The 20,596-nt window shown below is 37.6% G+C and overlaps 2 protein-coding genes across 3 annotated transcripts in view; both read right to left on the bottom strand.

Annotated features, from left to right (window-relative positions):
* The window catches only part of BBOF1 (basal body orientation factor 1), a gene marked incomplete at its 3' end in the record, with an annotated part of 40,536 nt that overhangs the window by 9,869 nt on the left and 10,071 nt on the right, over positions 1-20,596 (bottom strand). For both annotated transcript variants that reach the window (XM_081289465.1, XM_081289464.1), the window contains exons 3-8: positions 19,006-19,071; positions 14,378-14,521; positions 7,855-7,935; positions 7,323-7,393; positions 5,679-5,823; positions 3,095-3,588 (exon numbers count right to left, since the gene is read on the bottom strand). In XM_081289465.1, the coding sequence (XP_081145591.1) occupies positions 3,095-3,588; positions 5,679-5,823; positions 7,323-7,393; positions 7,855-7,935; positions 14,378-14,521; positions 19,006-19,071 (1,001 nt within the window). The remainder of the gene's footprint in view (positions 1-3,094; positions 3,589-5,678; positions 5,824-7,322; positions 7,394-7,854; positions 7,936-14,377; positions 14,522-19,005; positions 19,072-20,596) is intronic.
* Positions 11,244-13,255, bottom strand: LOC308646509 (E3 ubiquitin-protein ligase RNF113A-like). The gene has a single exon (XM_081289519.1). The coding sequence runs from the start codon at positions 13,141-13,143 to the stop codon at positions 12,136-12,138; it is 1,008 nt and encodes a 335-aa protein (XP_081145645.1). The 5' UTR covers positions 13,144-13,255; the 3' UTR covers positions 11,244-12,135.

The raw sequence follows: 20,596 nt of genomic DNA, 5'->3' as shown, positions 1-20,596 counted from the left end.
AATATGTAAACATAAGAAAAATTCCATACCATAACTGAATACTATATAATGACTATAAACTATATCCATTACAAAAAAATCACAAAATTGAAAAGGTTATTAATATAGTAGACAACCCAAATATAGTCATTAAGATGAAAATGACAAGAACTAAAAAATGAAAAAGATTTGTAGTCAAACATTAAGCAAATAAGCAAAACAGAATGTTGTAATATAGCATTATGTATTTATATATACTTCAAAGACAAAGGGAACAAGAAAAAAGTTGTTTGTTGAGATTATTGATAGGTGTCTGAGAAAACAGAGTGACAAAAAGTAAATCTGGAAAATAACATGGAAATTAAATTATAATCTATTTTTCTTTACCTCTAAATAAGGTTGCAGCTAAGCTTTTCAGGTAGGTCTTCATCTATACTATAACTTTTCCAGTCTACTTGCTATTTGTAAAAGCTAATGTGTATTTATGTTGTATAATTCAGGAAATATTTTATATTTAAGTCAGAGGGATTAGTCTGTTGTTGTTGTTGGTTGTTTTGTTTTTCCTTTTTTTTTTTTTTTGTTCTGCAGTATTAGGGATTGAACCCAGGAGTGCCATATCTCTAAATTATACTTCCATCCCTTTTTATTTTTTTATCTTGAGCTAAAAAGTTTTTAAATTTATTTTTTGTGCTGGGGATTGAACCCAGAGATGCTTTACCAGTGAGCTACATTCCCAGCCCTTTTGATTTTTTGTTTTGAGACAGGGTCTCACTAAATTGCTTAGGGCTGCTGGGCGCACACCTATAATTCCAGCAGCTTGGGAGACTGAGTCAGGAAGATCAAGAGTTCAAAGCCAGCCTCAGCAACAGCAAGGTGCTTAGCAACTCAGTGAGACCCTGTCTCTAAATAAAAATACAAAAATTAGGACTGGGGTTGTGGCTCAGGGTTTGAGTGTCCCTGAATTCAATCCCCAATACCAAATTAAAAAAAAAAAATTGCTTAAGGACTCAGTTACTGAGGCTAGCCTTAAAAGCCTCAGCTTCCCTAGCTGCTGCGATTAAAGGTATGCATTACCACACCCAGCTAAAAAATTTTTTATCTTTTTTTATTTTAGGGTCTCACTAAGTTGTCCAGGCTAGCCTTGAACTTGCAGTATTCCTACCTTAGTCTCTCAAATAGCTGGATTTATAGGTGTACATGAGAGAAAAACCTGAAAGTTTAGGGTTTCTTTTTAATATTTATTTTTCAGTTTTCGGCAGATACAACAGCTTTGTTTGTATGTGGTGCTGAGGATCGAACCCAGGCCACACGCATGCCAGGCGAGCGCGCTACCGCTTGAGCCACATCCCCAGCCCCTAGGGGTTTTTTTAATATAAAAATTTTTTTAGTGTAAACGGACACAATGCCTTTATTTTATTTATCTATTTTTTATGCAATGCTGAAGATCAAACCCAGAGCCTCCCTCATGCTAGGCAAGTGCTCTACCACTGAACTACACCCACAGCCCTGAAAGTTTTAGGTTTTACCTTCTGATTACCATATACTTCAGTTGTCCTTCCAATCTGCCTCTTAAATAGATGATGCAGACTGAAGCCAGGGCCTTGAACATGTTCTGCACATGCTTTACCACTAAGCTACACTTCCAGCCCCCTGATGATGCAATATTTTAAACACCACTTCAGCCATGCTGGTAGAGGTGATAAGTTGCCCAGTAGCAAAAATATTACACAGAAGGCAGAAAAGGAAAAGCACAGTTTCTGCAATAACAACGTGGGGAATCCTCTGAAATTTTATAACAATATACAGTAGAAAAAAGGTGTATGGGAAACTGCCTTATGTAGAGATTCAAGTTACTTATTAAATAAAAAAGGAACAATTATAGTCAATTGCTTTGTAATAAAAGTGGCATTCTGAATGTGACAATAAGATAATACATTATAATATTAGTATATATGATTTTTTCCAGAAGCTTCCAGAGGCCACTGGCACATCCAATCTTTCCAATAGCTACAAAATTCAAAAACACCTACAAATTAGTCACTTCAAAATTAATTGTAGGGGACTGGCTGGGTATGGTGGTACACATCTGTAATCCCAGCTACTGTGGAGACTGAAGCAGAAGGATCACAAGTTTGAAGATAGCATGGGCTGCCTATAATCTCAGCAACTACGGAAGCTAAGGCAGGAAGACAGCAAGTTTGAGGCCAGCCTTAGCAACGGAGGCAGGCCCTAAGCAACTTAGTGAGACCCTGTCTTGAAAAATAAATAAATAGATAAATAAAAAGGGCTGGGGATATAGCTTGGTATAAAGCACCCCTGGATTCAATCTCCAGTACCAAAAAATAAAAATAAAAATTTATATGGTTAGATATTATTGTTTTCATCTCAAGATAGCAAAGAAAGCAGTACAAAATATCTGAGAAACCTATGCTTATCAAAAATGTTTAACTTGAATCTAATGAAGCCTTTATAACTAATTTCCAATTTTAACAATATAAGAGTACAGATACAGTGGTGCACACCTATAATCCCAGAAGCTCAGGAGCCTGAGGCAGGAGGATTTCAAGTTCAATGACACCATAAGCAATGGCAAGGCGCTAAGCAACTCAGTGAGACCTGGTCTCTAAATAAAATACAAAATAGGGCTGGGGATGTGGCTTAGTGGCCAGAGTGCCCCTAAATTCAATCCCCAGAACACCCCCTACCAAAAAAAAAAAAGAAAGAAGGAAAAATAGGGTACCTACTAAGAATACATACTAAACTCCACATACTCTGCTGAATAAGGATTGCAAAGGTAAATCAATTCCCAACTCAAGTAACTTGCTGAGAAATCTATTCTAATTGATTATCAAACTGAACTTTTCTGAGTTCTTATTTCATCAAAGGGCAAAAAAATGACTGTACAAAAGATAATAAAAAGGGCTGGGGATGTGGCTCAAGCGGTAGCGCGCTCGTCTGGCATGCGTGCAGCCCGGGTTCAATCCTCAGCACCACATACCAACAAAGATGTTGTGTCCGCCGAGAACTAAAAAATAAATGTTAAAAATTCTCTCTCTCTCTCTCCTCTCTCACTCTCTCTTAAAAAAAAAAGATAATAAAAAGTGTTAATCAGTACCATTTTTCAGCCTCCATAAGATCCTGATTCACACTATTGGTGCTGTGTTCTCTGCCATCAAATGTCCTGATTAGAGGATATTCTGTTTTTCCTGCATATGCCTTTCTCATTTTTACATTGAAAGCATCTTGTGCTATCTGCTTATAATGCTTTCTGCTGAGTAAGATCTGTTGCTTCACTTGGTATAGAGCATCTAAAAAGAATCTTTCCACTTCTGTTCTCTCATCCAGGATGTTCTTGGCCAGCTTCTTCACACGATTCATTTCCTTGTCTTTCAGCTGAAGAAGGTGTTGCAGCTTGTCAATTTCCCCCCGACCTGCTTGGTTCTCTATAATTGCCTGTTGCTGCAGTTTTGAAACTTCAGTCTCAAACTCTTTGGTCATAAAACTCAAAGCCTTCTCCAAGTTTACCACCTTCTTTCGAAGAACTTGGATTTGTGTTCTCTGCTGGGTAAGTTGCAAAATCTTTTCCTTAATCAATAGATCATTGATCTCCTAAAAACAGATGAAAGAAGGGAGAGTTCTTTAATCATTTCAAACTAATTTCCATTATTTCATGAGATTTGAGTTTAATACAAGGGTAAGAAGAATTATTTTAATATTTATGTGTAAAGAAAGTAACAAACACCCTAAGGCCCTTGTCTGGAAATGTGATTTTACTGATTATGAAGTTTCAAACTTCCTCTAAATTTCTGAAAGGTTAAATATTTTATATTATCTAAATCAATAAGGGGCTGAGGTTGTGGCTCAGAGGTAGAGTGCTTGCCTATCATGCATGAGGCACTGGGTTCAATCCTCAGCACCACATAAAAATAAACAAAGATACTGTGTCCACCTATAACTAAAAAATAAATTTAAAAAAATAAAATCAATAAAAAATCCATAAAACTAATGGCTATGTAATGGAAAATGTGGTAATCTCCTAGTTGCCTATTCTGGTATTCATTTTCCATTTTTCTTTCCTCCTTAATAATAAAACCCCAATTTTTTTTTAAACTAAATTTCTAATATTTATTTATTTATTTTTTTTTTAGTTCTCGGCGGACACAACATCTTTGTTGGTATGTGGTGCTGAGGCTCGAACCCGGGCCGCACGCATGCCAGGCGAGCGCGCTACCGCTTGAGCCACATCCCCAGCCCAAAACCCCAATTTTATTAAGGAAGGAAGTAGAGCCAGCTGAAAATCCAAGCCTTCATTGTAGTTCAGCATATTGAAATTCTGGTCAATGAGATATAAGTGGAAATACATGTGAGATTTCCAGGAAGACCTCTAAATCTAAAAGGGTACTTTTTTTCTTCTTGTCCTTCCCCTTCCTTCTGTTTAGAATAATGGTTAGAGCTCCAGCAGCCACCTTGGCCATGAGTTAACTTTGAGGCTATAAGCCACATGTTGCAGAGAAGAGTTAAAGAAGCTAAATATCTTTTGATTTTGTGGCACTACCATTCCTGTTCTGGATTGCTTACCACCAGGGGTAAGAACAAACCCTCATGTGGTGATGCCACAGATGTCGTGTCTGTTACAGTCAAACTTATTCTTAGGTGATTCAGGAACCAACTATACTCAAAGGAAAATGAATATTCTAAAGGTAATAGGCAATAAGAATCATATTTATGTTTCTGATAAGAGTCATATTTATAAAGTCAAGTATAATGCTTCTTATAAATTATTCTGTAGTGGCACCCCCTTTCTCCACAGAAAAGTCTTAACTGGGCTTCTCCAGAAATCTTCACAATGGCTGATTTTAGGACTGTCAACAAAAGAGTCTATACAAAAGAGTTCAATTTAGATAAACATCCTATTTTCATGTTTCCCTATCTTACTTGGCCACTGACAGGGAAGAAATCAACACTCCAGGTGCTGGACACCCCATTACTAGTTTTTCACAAACATGAATCCAGTATAGTAGTTTATAGAAATGTGCAAAAAAGGCCTCTGGCCTTGAGCTGGGCTTCACAGAGATGTCTATATTCCTAATATAAGAGAAGATACTGGGCACAAGGCACTGGGTTCGATCTTCAGAACCACATAAATGTAAAATGGAGATGTTGTATCCACCTAAAACTTAAGAATAAATATTTTTTAAAAAATAAGAGAAGATACCAATTGGGATCCATGGTAACAGCTGGAAGGGGAAGGAAAGAAAGGGGAGAAAAAGCTCTCCCCTTCTCGGAGGTTGTCCTTGAAGAGTTAACTTGCCCAAAACAGAGAAAGGAAAAGCTGCTTTTATATAAACTTCTGCAGACTGTGAACTTCTGAGCCTCTCCCCTTATATGCTGGGTATAAGATTCTGAAACTACTTGAACTTGGGGTGCAGGGGATTAATTGATTACAGCAAAAGCTGTGCCTTCTGAACCTGGCTGCAGCCAAATAAAACTGTTTCTTGCTATCTTCGATGCCTTGCCATGTCTGTCCCTACAACAATTCACTAATTCATCTTTTCAGATAAGGAAACTGCAGCATCCAGACAGGAAAAAAAAAATGGTCCTATTGTCCTTCTGTATCCTTAAATTAGTCAATTCTTGATATTCATCAACTCAATCATTAAAAAAAAAAACTAGGAAACAGTGTAAATGAGAGTGGGAACCTTTTGATGTAAAAGGAAAGTATGATTCTCTTGCAACTTCTCAGAGTTTTTTTGTAGAGCATCAGCTTCCTTCAGGTGGTATGTGAGAGCTTTCTGGAGATAAATATTCTCTTTAAAAACATTTCTTCCAGCAGCATTCAATTGCCTAAAAGAGATATAATATTACAAAATATAGGCCCAAGTTTTCGATATTATCAAATGAGAACAATGATTGTTTTATTCTCTAACATTAATAATGACAATCACTGGGCCGGAAATGTAGTTCAGTAGTAGTGCACTTGCCTAGCAGCTTATGATAGGTACTCAATAGGTAGGTGGGAATCTTGTTACAAAGTTCTCACCCTATAGGAAAGTGCAAAGTGATGTGTTACTTTCAGTTGTGAAAGTAACTCTCCTATCCAGATGACAACTGAAGAACTCCAAAACAGCAGAGGTACAAAATGAAATCATCCCAGGTTCCTGAATCACCACTGGAGAAGAGTTGCCCAATCCACATTGGATTGTTACAGAAACAAGAAATAAACCATTGAGACCTGGGAGTTCAATAGTTAACATAAGATACCTTAGTGTTGCTTCCACTAATACATCTCATAACAATCCTGCAAATCTACTATTATTAGCCCCATTTTTATTTATCTATTTATTTATTTATTTTTATTTTTTGGTATTGGGGATTTAACCTAGGATGCTTAACCATTGAGCCACATCTCCAGCCCCTTTTTGGTTTTTGAGAAGGGGGTCTCACTAAGTTGCTTAAGGCCTTACTAAGTTGCTGAAGCTGGCTTTGAACTCAGGATCCTCTTGCCTCAAGCTCATAAGTCGCAAGAATTACAAATGTGCACCACAACACCCAGCTATTATTAACCCCATTTTTAGAGGAAGAAAAATTTCAAGAAAGTTAAACAGCTGAGCACAGTGGCATACTCCTGTAATCCCAGCAGCTGGGAAGGCTGAGACAGGAGTATCATGAGTTCAAAGCCAGCCTCAGCAAAAGCCAGGCTCTAAGCAACTCAGTGAGACCCTGTCTCTAAATAAAATACAAAATAGGGATGGGGATGTGGCTTAGTGGTTGAGTGTCCCTGAGTTCAATCGGCTACCAAAAAAAAGTATACATGTTGAGAACCAAAGTCTAACTTCAAGGCCCAGATTCTCTCTACCACACCATGCTGTTACAGAATGGTTAGAGGGAAAGGAGTAGAGAACATAAAGAGAACAGTTAGGGAGAATAGACCAGAACATTTGAAAAAGGCAAGCCAGAAGAGGAGGTGGAAGACAAGAAGATAAAAAGAAGTCAGGTGCAGTGGTACATGCCTATAAACCCAGTCACTTGGGAAAGTGAGGCAAGAAGATCACAAATTAAAGGTCAGTCTTGGCAACTTAGCAAAACACTATCTCAAAATGAAATAAAGATGGCTAGGGATATAGCTCAGTGATTTCCTAGCAAGTATGAGGCCCTATGTTCAAACACCAGTATTGTCAAAAAAAAAAAAAAAAATGGTCTGGGTATATGGCTCAGTATTAGAGCACTTGCCTAGCATGCACAAGGCCCTGGGCTTGATTCCCAAACTGCCACCAAAAGAAAGAAAGTAGACTAGCAAAAAAGTAAGAGAGACTTATTTGAAAAAAGAGGCAGCGATCTCTTACGTCACAGCTTCATGGTGGGCTCTCTCTGCCAGCATTACTATCTTCTTTTCAGCCTCTTTTTCTAGTCGGTGCTAAAAAAAGAAAGAAGATGGTGGGGTGCTATTACACAGTAAAATAACTATAAATAACAACAATATACTGTAAGTTTCAAAAAACAGAAGATTCTGTGAAAGTTTTCCTCATAAACAAATGATAAATGTGTGAGGAGATAGGTTATTGTTTAACCTGATTTAAACATGTATACATGTATTGAAACATTATATGGTACTCCATTAATATGTACAATTTTGTTTTTATTTATCAGTTAAAATAAATTTTAAAAATTAAGAAAATGAATGAAAGGGGGGAAAGGACTGGAACATTGAGATTTCTATATTAAAAAGTTTTGTTTTCTCTTATTTTTATCTGTTATGAATTGATAATAATCTAATAAAATGCCAAATGGAAGGTTGATATATGTCAGAATGCATGTATATACACTTATGTTGTTCTGGTAAACAAAACTTTTCTTAATTAACCTTAACATTCTTACCTTTTCTTCAAAAAATCTGCTCTCCAATCTGCTAAGAGACTCCTGATGTTTCTTCTCTGTATTTCTTAAATTTTCCTTCAGCTAAAATTTAAAAAACAAAAACTGGTCAATAGGAAATGGGGTTGATTGGGACATATTCCTAGAACATTCCCAATATAGAAACATTTTCTGATAAACATTAATTTTCCTAGTGCTGAACACAAAAATTTAAGTTTCCTCGCCCCTGAATACCATATTTCCCTCAATCTTCTACAGATTTATAAGAATAGTATTGAGGTGTTTCTTTGGATTTTTTGTTTTATATTTTTTGTTTTATATATATATATATATATATATATATATATATATATATATATATATATATTTTTTTTTTTTTTGTCAGTGGACCTTTATTTATTTATTTATATTCAGTGTTGAGAATCAAACCCAGTGCCTCACACATGTTAAGCAAGTGCTCCACCATTGAGCCACAACCCCAGCCCCAGTATTGAGTTTTTAAGAGACTTTCATTATCAATAGTTCTCAGGACATTCAGATAAGTTAAGTTGTTCTCATCATATTTTCCAAATATCATTTCAAATGTGGAATCATAAAATTTTGGAATTGGAGGGATGTTCCCATGCCAGAGTAAACTGTGGCCCTGAACCATTGCCTGGCTCCTGTGCCTGTAGGCTGCTGCCACTGAAGCAGGTTGCACAGTGGGGAAATTAAAAACAAAAGAAAATAATTGGAAGTATGGTAGGAGTCAAACTATATAATTCCCCCACCTAATATAGGAATCCCTTCTGAGAAAAATGTTTTGAGACAGAAATATCACTAATTCAAGTCTCATTAACATATCAGACTCTTACTCTTAAATAGTTCCCATTAAAAAAAAATCTTCCTAATATCAATCTAAAAAATATCTCCCCATGATTCCCATGGGTGGATACTACTTCTATTATTAAATGATATAGAATAAAAATGGCTATAAAATTATTTTAAGTAAAGAAATATGAACTAATTTAGAATGATGATCCTGAAGTCTATATTACTGGAAATAATAAGTCTGACTGAACATGGTGGTACATACCCTGGAATCCCAGCATTTCAGAGGCTGAGGCAGGAGGATGGCATGTTTCAGGCCAACCTGGGCAACTTAGTAAAACCCTGTCTCAAATTTTAAAATTTTAAAAATTTAAAATGGCTGGAAATGTAGCTTGAGGTAGAGTACCCCCAGGTTCAAATCCCAGTACCAGCAAAAAATAAATAATAAAAATAAGATTGAGGGGCTGGGGATATAGCTCAGTTGGTAGAATGCTTGCCTCATATGAACAAGCCCCTGGGTTCAATCCCCAGCACCACATACACGCAATAAATAAATAAATAAATAAATAAATAAATAAATAAATAAATAAATAAAATAGGCATCTGGCATACTTTAACATTCATACCACAAAAAAAGGCAATAAAGGCCTGGGGCTGTGGCTCAGCAGTAGCACACTTGACTGATATATGTGAGGCACTGGGTTCGATTCTCAGCACCATGTATAAATAAATAAAATAAAGGTCTATCAACAACTAAGAAAAAAATTAAAGAAAAAGAAAGGAGGGTTGGGGTTGTGACTCAGTGGTAGAGCACTCACCCTCATGTGTGAAGCACTGGGGGTTCCATCCTCAGCACCACATAAAAATAAATAAAATAGAAAGATATTGTGTCCATCTACAACTAAAAAATAAAAAAAAAGAAAGGCAATAAAGTCAAGAGCTTCCTCTCTCACCAGCTGTTTGACGTTTGACGTGGTCTCAAGTTGCCAGGATAAAAAGAAGATAGTAATAGTACCAACCTCATAGGGGTTGGTAAGGATTCAGTAATAAATAATGCATGTAAAGTACTTAGCATAGTATCTGTTTAATATATAAATTAGTGAATATCATGTCCAAAACTGTCCTTCCTATATGGAACAATTTTCCTTGTGTAATCTCTGTTCTGCTCACTAAATCTCCATTTTATATGATCTCTTTGAGATTTTTTTTTTAAAATGAGCACCATTTTATTTATTTTTGGGGGTACCAGGGGTTGAACTCAGGGGTACTCGCCCACTGAGCCACAGCCCTATTTTGTATTTTATTTAGAGACAGAATTCTCACTGAGTTGCTAAGCACTTCACCTTTGCTGAGGCTGGCTTTGAACTCGCAATCCTCTTGTCTCAGCCTCCCAAGCCACTGGGATTACAGGCATGCGCCCAGCAGATGTTATTCTTTCTTCCTAAAATTTAATACACCTTTTTAAATGGCCACATATGATCAAAGACTTTCAAACATATGTCAATTTAGCTGAGTATGGTGGTGCATACCTGTAATCTGTGACTCAGGAGGCTGAGTTCCAGGTCAGCCTCAGCAACTGAGAAAGGCCCTAAGCAACTTGGTGAAACCCTGTCTCAAAATAAAAAATGAAGATAATTGAGGGGCTGGAGTTGTGGCTCAGTGGTAGAACACGTGCCTAGCATGTGTGAGGCACTGGATTCCATCCTCAGCACCACATAAAAACAAATAAATAAAAGGTATTGTGTCCATCCAACCAAAAAAAATTAAAAAAAAAACAATGACTGAGGATGTAGGTCAGTGATAAGGTTCCCTGAGTTTAACCTTCAATACTCCCCTCAAAATTAAGGTCAACTCATGAGTTTATAGAAATATCTTCTATTAAAAGAGTGTGGCGATAGCCCTTTCATATACCATTAGACTTCTCCAAAAATCTATAATTAATAAATCTTTCAAGTGATTATCAGGCAATGTGCATCACAAATTTTTAGGAGTTCATGTTCTTTTTTTCAGAGATGGGGTCTTACTATGTTGCCCAAACTGGAGGGCAGTGAATATTCACAGGCACAATCTCAGTACTTGCAACCTGTTGGTCCCATTTCCAGGTCACCATATTGATGTCAAACTTAGTGTGAACACCCAATAGGCATATTGCACTATAGCCTGGAACTCCTGGACTCAAGCAATCCTCCTGCCTCAGCCACCTGTGTAGCTGGGACTATAGGCATGTACCCATCACAACTGATGTCATGTTCCTAAATTATATATTCCAATTCTAAGAAGTATCCTAAAAACTAATTAAAGATATAGAAGTTTGGGGGGTTTTATGTTTATTTTTTAGTTGTAGTTGGACACAACACCTTTATTTATTTTTATGTGATGCTGAGGATTGAACCCAGGGCCTCACACACACTAGGCAAGCGCTCTACCGATGAGCCACAACCCCACCCAGATATAGAAATTTCTTTATGCCTTAGATGTACATCATACTTTATAATAGTGAGAAATTAGAAAAAAAGTCCAAATACCGTACAGAAAAGGAACTAATAAATTCATGTCTATCCAATGGAATCCCATGCATTTATTCAAAAGATTTTATAGAAAAATACCACAGCATTGAAATATGTTCATAATATGTGAAAAATTAGGTTAACAACTTGTACAACATCACTTCTAAAAAAAATAGCATACATTTTAAAATATATTTCAACATAGAATAACAAAGGAAAGACTACACCAAAATATTAACAATGGTTATCTCTAGGTTGTATAATTGTGGGGGCTAGAGTTATTTTTATTTTCTTCTTTTTTTATTCTCTAATTTGCTAAAATGAACATTATCAAAAGTAACAAAAATAATAACTTCAATCTCCAATATATGTTTATTCTATTAGGCAGATAGAAATCCACTTTTTTCTTTAAGAATGTATGCCTTGAATACTTTTTGATACTCCAAATATAATTAGTCTCTTTTCAAGTTGTACAACAAATTCTATATACACAGTAAAATGTCCCTAATGTATACCTCCAATTTGAAGTTCATAGGCCCCTACGCCTGTCTCATTTATTCCACATTTGGAATTCCACAGAATCATCTTATTTTTCCCATAAACTTGTAACTTTTGCCTTTGAAATTTGAAGTCCTCAACAGCCCTCTTTGAAAGGTCTGAAATCTATTCTTCCAGTAGGTGGCAACGTTGGTCTTTTCAAAAAAGCACCATGACCAATTAGAATGTTAACCCATTTTGATTCAAGATATATATCTAGACATGGGTTGGTTATGTTGAGTTTCTCAAAATTTAACTATATTGCTTCAATTTGCAGCATTTTTATATAAAACAAAACTTTATATTCCGTCTAGAAAATCTTGATATTCCTTTAATCATGGTTGTTTTGGTGTGTTCGTAGGATTACCAAAAGAAAAACAAAATATTTATTTTGAGATTTGACAATTATGGAAAACCTAAGTAATGAGGATTAGACCCCATGGGGGTCTCCTGAGATATCGGAAGCACTGCCCTCTGCTGCAGGTCGATGCTTCTCCAGTTTAGCGATCAATTCTTTCGCGGGATTGAAGACACCGTTTGTCTGCTGGTCACAGACGTAACAGCGCGGGGTGGTGCGATAATGCTGTAGTGCACAGTTTTCGCAGAAATAATGCCTGCATTTGGTAACGACTGGGTTCTGGAATGTCTGACGACAGATGAAACACTTGAATGGTATTTCCTCATCATCGCTTCCCACTTCATAATTTTCTTCTTCATAATCACCGTATCGACCCTCATCAAGTTCACGTTCTATCTGCCAACCGTGCTTGTAATCTGAACGGTCATGGAGGAATTTGCAGCTGTCTCCGAAGCCGCAGAAACCAGTCTCCTTGTAGTCCTTACAGATGTCGGGCTGGTAATCCCAGCGCACGGTGGCTCGGAGATGCTCAGGGGCTCGGATGGGGCCCTTCCTCACCATCCCGGAGGAGGCATTGCCCATAGATGTGTCCTTGGGCTTTATGAATTTCTGGTAATTATTGATTCCCCGATAGATCTTATCATCTTCTTTGCCCCTCAGTTCCTCCTGGATCTTCTGGCTGCGCTCAAAGATGGCTTGGGCGTCGCGCTCCTTCTCTGTGTCCAGCTCATAGACAGCTGTCGCCCCCATATCCTCTGGCCCCACAGGCTTCGCCGAGCGGGTGGACCTGTAGACCACGCCTAGACCCTCCTCCTCCTCCTCCTCGCTACTGAAGTTGCCGTGGGCCGCCTTCTGTCTACCGCAGCCGCGGGTCTTCTGTATCATTGGATTGTGAATCGCCCGCTTCTTCTCTGGTCGAACCACAGAGCTGCCTTCGTCACTACTGCTACCGCTTTCCCCGGGCTCCGGGTCACACACCCGACGCTTTCTGCGGCCTGCAGCCCCTTTCCGTACGGGCTTTTTAAAGAGGAAGGGACACACCTGGTCTGTTGACTTTCCTGGAGAGACCCGCTCTGCCATCTTGGAGCCTCGCGCGCCTAAACGGCTGCGGCGCGCCGCGCTGGGTGGCGCGGGGCCTCACGTCACTGGGGCGGTGCGCTCGGCCGGAGGCGAAGGCGGGCACAGCCAGAGCGCAGGCGCAGACCACCAGCGCCGGGTTCCGAAGACCCGCTCCGCCTTCAACAGGACTTTATTAAGCAATGCTGCGTTTCTTGGGTTTCGCTGAACACTAAAGACTACACTGTTCGTGCCTCATAGAATTTACAATATAGTAGGCGATATAAGACAAATAAATAAATATAATTTCAAGATAGGTTGGGCTAAGTAATATAATGCCTTTTATAAAGGTACAGAGAATTCTCACGTTTTAACAGGACGTCTGGGGACGGTCTCATGGACCACTTGCATTTGAGCCGAGACTTTGAAGACTAGGTAAAATTTAAAGGACAGAGATCCATCAGGAATGCATTCCAGATTTTAAAAACAGTGTGAGGGGCTGTGGCTCTGGCTCAGTGGTAGAGTGCTTGCCTAGCACGTGTGAGGCACTGGGTTCGATCCTCAGCACCACGTAAAGTAAAACAAAGACTGTCCACCTTTAACTAAACAGTGTGAACAAGCAAGAGAGAAAATACTTCAGATACAAGTGAATATCCAGTTTGGGTGGATTAAAGGGAGGGAGGGTGTGTGTGTGTAGGGAAGAGTGGAAGTAGCGAAGAGATAATGATGTCCCTAAGTTGGTTTAGGGTCCTTAACTTTCACACTAAGGTATTTAGACAATATTCGTTTACTGTAAAGTGACACTAAACACTATTCTGGTGATCAGAACCCCAGAACAATATTTTAATAACCGCAGCTGTGTATACTGTGGACAACAGTGGAGGTCTTAAAATGTGTGCACCATTTTTTGACACTCTTCCCTTCAAATAATGGAACCTAATTTGCCTCTCCTAGAATGTGGGTCAGACTTAGGGACTCATTTTAGAAACTTGCTACTTTTTTTCTAGAACTGGCATTTCCCTTCTTACTGAAGTCAGTCCAAAGGTTAACTGCTGATAATCATGGGAGGGTGTGTTGGCTGAGGTTTGGTTGAATTCACAAATCAATGCTTAGGGAAAAAACAAATAGCCTATGGAGACATTTGGCTTCCTCTTTTTCTCTCAAAAAATCTCTAATTTGTCATGCGACATAGGCATAAGTTTGTTAAGGCTTTTGCAGATCTAAGCAGTTAATTCTAATCTCCAAGAAAGAAACTTACATCATCTAATTCTTTCTCCACTTGAACTTTTCTCTTCTGGAATTGTTTTATTGTTTTTAGCTCTGTCTGAATCATGCCAATTTCTATGGCTTTTTGATGGAACTGTCCCTCCAGCTCATTTATTTGTGTAGTATGCTTTTGTTCCTGTGTTCAAAAAAGAGGCAAATGAGTTAGGAAAAACAGACATTCCAAAGAGTTAGTCTATTTGAAGCATTAAGCCACTACTATATCTTCTTTGAGGAAATGCCCCACTTTAATTTTTGTATGAAGTTTTAAATTTTGCATAAAATTTTAATTTCTGTAAAATAACTGCCTTGAATAAGAAAAAAATTATGAAAAATTTTCTATACAGGTTGGTCTTCTATGAAAGAAAGAAAATGCAGATATTTATTTTTAAAAGGGCATAAGAAAATAAAAAACAAAAATAAAAACCTCCCAAAATTTAAAATTCAAAAGGGGCATAAGGAAACTAGGAATGTATCCCAGCTGTAGAGTACTTGCCTCCCATGCACGAGGCTGTAAATTTGATCTCAGCAGTGGGAGTATAATATATCCCTAAACCTAAATTAAAATCAGCTAAGATTAAAAAAAATTAAAAAGAAAAAAATTAGTAAGTTAAGAATCAAAGGGAGGAGATATATATATATATATCCCTAATAAAAGAAAACAGTAGAAGGAGAAAGCAGAATGTAAAGGAAGGAAGAAAAGGAGAAAGAGGAAGATGAGACAAGACAATGAAAAAAATAAAGGAGGGAGAAAGAGGAAGAAAAAATGAGGAAAATGAACAAAAAATATTAAAAGAAATGCAAATGGTTCTCAAACATTAAAAAAAAAAATCAGCCAGGCACAGTAGTATATGCTTGTAATCCAGCTACTCTGGAGGCTTAGGCAAGAGAATCACAAGTTTGGGCTGGGGATGTGGCTCAAGCGGTAGCTGGCTTGCCTGGCATGCGTGCGGCCTTTAACGATCCCGATCCTCAGCACTACATACAAACAAAGATGTTGTGTCCGCCGAAAACTAAAAAATAAATACTAAAATTCTCTCTCTTTAAAAAAAAAAAAAGAATCACAAGTTCAAGGCCACCCTTTAAAAAAAAAATTAAAAGCGCTGGGGATGTAGCTTAATGGTAAAGCACCTGTAGGTTCAAATCCTCAAAATAAATAAATATATATATGTAAGTATGCATACACATGTACTTATGTGAAAAAAATATATATGAAGAAATGCTCAAAACATCCCCCCAAAAGAGAAATACATAGTTTCTTTTTTATAAATATCTTTTTAGTTGTAGATGGACACAATATCTTTATTTTTATTTATTTATTTTTACGTGGTGCTGAGGATCGAACCCAGGGCCTCACGTGTGCAAGGCAAGTGCTCTACCACTGAGCTACAACCCCAGCCCCAATATATAGTTTCTTATCTATCACACTGGCAAAAATTTTGATATTAGATTCTATTGGTCAAGCTCTGAAGAAAGAGGAAATCTCATATATAGTTAGTGGCATTACAAAATAGCACAATACCTATACAGGGAAATTTTCTAATTTCTAGAAAATCAGATATTTTCTTTGACCTTGTAAAACTACTTCCAGGAGTCTATGCCAAAGACACAGTAGCATGTGAAAAAAATAAATATACTAGTCTTTACTGGAACACCATGGTATAATAGCAACCCAACTATCTATCAAAAAGAGCACTTCTATGGACTGAATGTGTTCCCACCAAAATACTAATTCTGTAATCGCCAGTGTGATGGTATTTGGAGGCATGTGCTTTGGAAGGTAATTAGGTTTAGATGTGGAAAAGAAGGTGAAGCTTTCATGATAGAATCAGTGCATTTATTATTTGGGGGGAACTGGGGATTGAACCCAGGAGCCCTTTACCACTGAGCTACATCCCCAACCCTTTATTTATCTATCTATCTATCTATCTATCTATCTATCTTTCAAGAGAGGTCTTGCTTAAGTGCCGAGGTTGGCCTCGAACATTCAATCCTCTTGCCTTAGCCTCCATAGTAGCTGGGATTACAGGTGTGTGCCACTGTGCCCAGCGGGGTCAATCCCTTTATGAAGAGATAAGGCACCTAGAGCTTTCTTTCTATATGAGAATACGGGGAAAAAAAGGCAGTTGTCTATGAACGGAGAGAAGGATCCTCACCAAGAATCTAACCATGTTGGCTTCTGACCTCAGACTTTAGGCCTCCCAAAATGTGACAAACAAATGTTAGTTGTTTAAGCTACTTAGGGAGACCCTGTCCAAAAAAAAAAAAAAAAAAAAAAAAAAAGGACTGGAGTTATATCTCAGTGGTAAAGTGCTTTTGGGTTCTAGCCCCAGCACAAAAACAAACAAAGAAACACAAAAGCAACTTCTGGACTAGGGGTGTACTCAGTCTATGGTATTTTGTCATAACAGTCCATACTGACCAAAACAAGGACCATTTTAGAAAACACTTCATATTACCATGACCTCCAAAAAAATACTAATGAGTAATCTGGATGTGGTGGCCCATGCCTGTAATCCTATTGACTCAGGAGACTAAGGAAGGAAGATGGAAAAGATCAAGGCCAGCTTGAACCTAGACCCTGTTTCAAAATAAAAAATGAAAAGGACTCGGATGTAGCTGACTGGTAAAGTGCTCCTGGGTTATAAAATAAAATACTGTTATATGAGAAAAGAAAGGTGCTGGTCTAGGTATACTCTATGCTACCTTTTACCTTTTGTTAATACTTATTACAAAATATACATTTTTAGGGCTGGGGATGTGGCTCAAGCGGTAGCGCGCTTGCCTGGCATGCGTGCGGCCCGGGTTCGATCCTCAGCACCACATAGAAACAAAGATGTTGTGTCCGCCGAGAACTAAAAAATAAATATTAAAATTCTCTCTCTCTCTCTCTCTCTCTCTCTCTCTCTCTCCACCCCCCTCTCACTCTCTCTTTAAAAAAAATATATACATTTTTAAAATGAAAGGATATACCTATAATAAATAAAATGGTTACCTACAGGGAGAGAGAGAATAATGTAGAAAAGACGTGGATAGAGGTTAAATTTCTCAGTATATGTCAGTCTTGATTTTGGAACCATGTAAATAACTACAATAATTACAAAATTTTATATGCAATATAAAAATTTTTAAAAAGCAAATTCTAGCTGGGCATAGTGATCCATGCCTGCAATCCCAGGGACTTGGAGGCAGAGGCAGAAGGATTACAAATTTGAAGCCAGCCTCAGGAACTTAGGGAGACCCTATCTAAAAAAAAAAAAAAAAAAAAAAAAAAGGACTGGGGATGCATCTCAGTGATAAAGTGCCTTTGGGTTCTGGCCCCAGCACAAAAACAAAGAAACACAAAAGCAACTTCTGTACTAGGGGTGTAGCTTAGTGGTAGAGCAAGTACCCAGCATGTACTTGCTCCTGGGTTCAGTCCCCAGTGCCAAAAAAAAAAAAAAAAAAAAAAGCAACCTCTAAAACTCAAAAGTAAGCAGGCACTTGCCTGTAATCCCTATGACTCACAAGCAGGAGGATTACAAATACAAGGCCAGCCTCAGCAAATTAGAAAGGCCCTAAGCAGACCCTGTCTCAAAAATAAAAAATAAAAGGGACTGGGAATACAGCTCAGTGGTGTACCCCTGGGGGTTCAATCCCCAGTTTAAAAAAAAAAATTGAAAGTAGAATCTATTCTTGAGTTCGTTGAGTTGGTAGCATAACCTTAAAGAAAGGAACTTCACATAGTTTTTAAACCTTGCAATTTTGGTCATGCATTCTTATTGGTATATATCCTACAGAGAAAATGCCACCCCTAAAATCTAAAACTGGTTCCAATAATCTATTGTTGGTGGTAGCATAAATATTCTGAGATTGTAAATGCATTAAGTTCTAAGCAATGTGGTAATTATGCTGACATCATTAAAAAGCAGGACTTTGGGGCTGGGAATGTGGCTCAAGTGGTAGCGCGCTTGCCTGGCATGCGTGTGGCCCGGGTTCGATCCTCAGCACCACATTCAAACACCACCGAAAACTAAAAAATAAATATTAAAAAAAAAATTCTCTCTGACTCTCTCTTAAAAAAAAAAAAAAAAGCAGGGCTTTGGCAAGGGAGAAACGAGATGCAGGTAAAGTTAAGAAAAAATCCTATATTCCTGCAACTGAACGGAAAATATTAGTACGGGCTAATATGTATTTCTTAGCTTGTCTACTGAAAAGCAACAGGAGCAATACAAGTAGGATCAGTAAGCACCCCTAATACCAGATAATTTTCTAAGTTTTCTACAATAAAAATTTCATAATATGTTGTTATTGTTGTAATTATTATTATCATTGGTGCTAGGAATTGAATCCAAGGGTTCTTAACCACATCCCCAGCCTTTTTTTAATGTTTTATTTTGAGACAGGGTCTCTCTAAATCCTGAGGGCCTCACTAAGTTGCTGAGGTTGATCTCACACTTGAAATTCTCCTACCCCAGCCTCTGGAATTATAGGTATATGCTGCCGCACCTTGCCTATAATATGTTCTTTTTGAGTTTAAGTATGTAGGCTTTAAACTTTTCCACTTATCAGGTCTTAAATATCTGAGCTCACTAAAAACCTGACTACCTAGCAAATGAAGTATTAGTATATATAAATACTCACTAATTTTTCCTTCTCCTCTTGAGCTTTTTCTTTCGTCTCAGCCAGTTGTTGTTTTAGCTTTTCAATCTGAGAAAGATGAAAATACAAAGTCAGGAAGATGTTAAAATTGTTCTGTAGTCTACTTTCACTCACATGTTTTAGTATTTTACATAATATTAAGACCAGTGGGGTAGGAGAGGTAGTAAAGCAGGAAGAGGAGAAGGGGACAGGAGTTTTCCCATATCCTTAATTTGTTATTGGCAATCTCCAAAACCAAGCTATCATCAGAGAATTACCTAGGTGATTTTTTTTTAACGCGTGGTTAAAAAACACACCATTAAATTTACAGTCTTCACCATTTTCAGTGCACAGTTCAGTAGTTTTAAATACATTTACATTGTTGTACAAAATATCTCAAACTTTTCAATCTTGCAAAATTAAAACTCTATACCCATTAAGCACTAATGCTCCCTTCCCTTTCCCCACAGCCCTTGGCAACCACCTTATACTTCGTTTTTACAATTAAAAAAATTTTTTTTTAGTTGTTGATGGACATTTATTTTATTTATTTATATGTAGTACTGAGAATTGAACCCAGTGCTTCACACATGCTAGGCAAGTGCTCTACCACTGAACTATAATCCCAATCCCTCGTTTTTTGATTGCTTTATATACTTCAAATGAGAGGAACCAAATAGTATTTGACCTCTTGTGATTGGCTTATTTGATTTAGCATAATGTCCTTGAGGTTCACCATGTTGAAGCATATGACAGATTGCATAATATTCCATGGTATGTGTACACCTCTCTTTGCCGAAGTCCGGCTGCAGCAAACTAATCGGGGGGTGACAAGCAACTTGTGTACATTGATACAGCAGGAGTGGGAGCCGTTTATTGTAGGACAGGAGGGGTATTTATACATTCCACACAGCTTATCTAATTAACATAAACTAGATATAGCAGTCAACCAATAAGGAATCTCCACACTTAATGGCTCGCTGGCGTTACTTCATAAACCACTCCCTCTGGCAAAATGCCAGGCACCATCCTGACTTGTTTACAGACTCTAACATCTCTTTTTCTTTCTTTCTTCTTATGGTACTAAAGATTGAGCCCAGGGTACTCTACTGTTAAGCTATATCCCCAGCCCTTTTGAAATTTTATTTTGAGACAGGGTCTCATTAAATTGCCCAGGCTGTCCTCAATTGCAATCCTCCTGCCTCAGCCTCTCAAGTAGCTGGGATTACAGACATGTGCTACCATGTCTGACCTATATCAGTATTTTTGAAGAACACTGCACAAGGTTGGGCTTTTCTGATGTTTCCTTATGGCTACTATGTATTTAGGAAATGCATATTCTACCTAAGTGATAATATATCCTTTTTAGTACATCCCATCCTGAGGTGAATGATGTTAGTAAAATCAATTGAATAAGATTATGTCTGCCAGTTTTCTCCATTTAAAAATTATGGTTTTCCTTTTATAATTATTAAGAAATTTGTGGAAACATATTTTGAGACTATGCAAATAGTGTCCTCCTCATCAAACTTTCACCTACTAGTTCTAGCATCCATAGATAATTCTAGTTTTTTAAATTGGATATTAAATGCTA

The sequence above is a fragment of the Spermophilus citellus genome (assembly GCF_964194105.1).
Source record: "Spermophilus citellus genome assembly, chromosome: 4".
NCBI lineage: Eukaryota > Metazoa > Chordata > Mammalia > Rodentia > Sciuridae > Spermophilus > Spermophilus citellus.
This window is presented reverse-complemented; position numbering and strand designations above follow the sequence as displayed.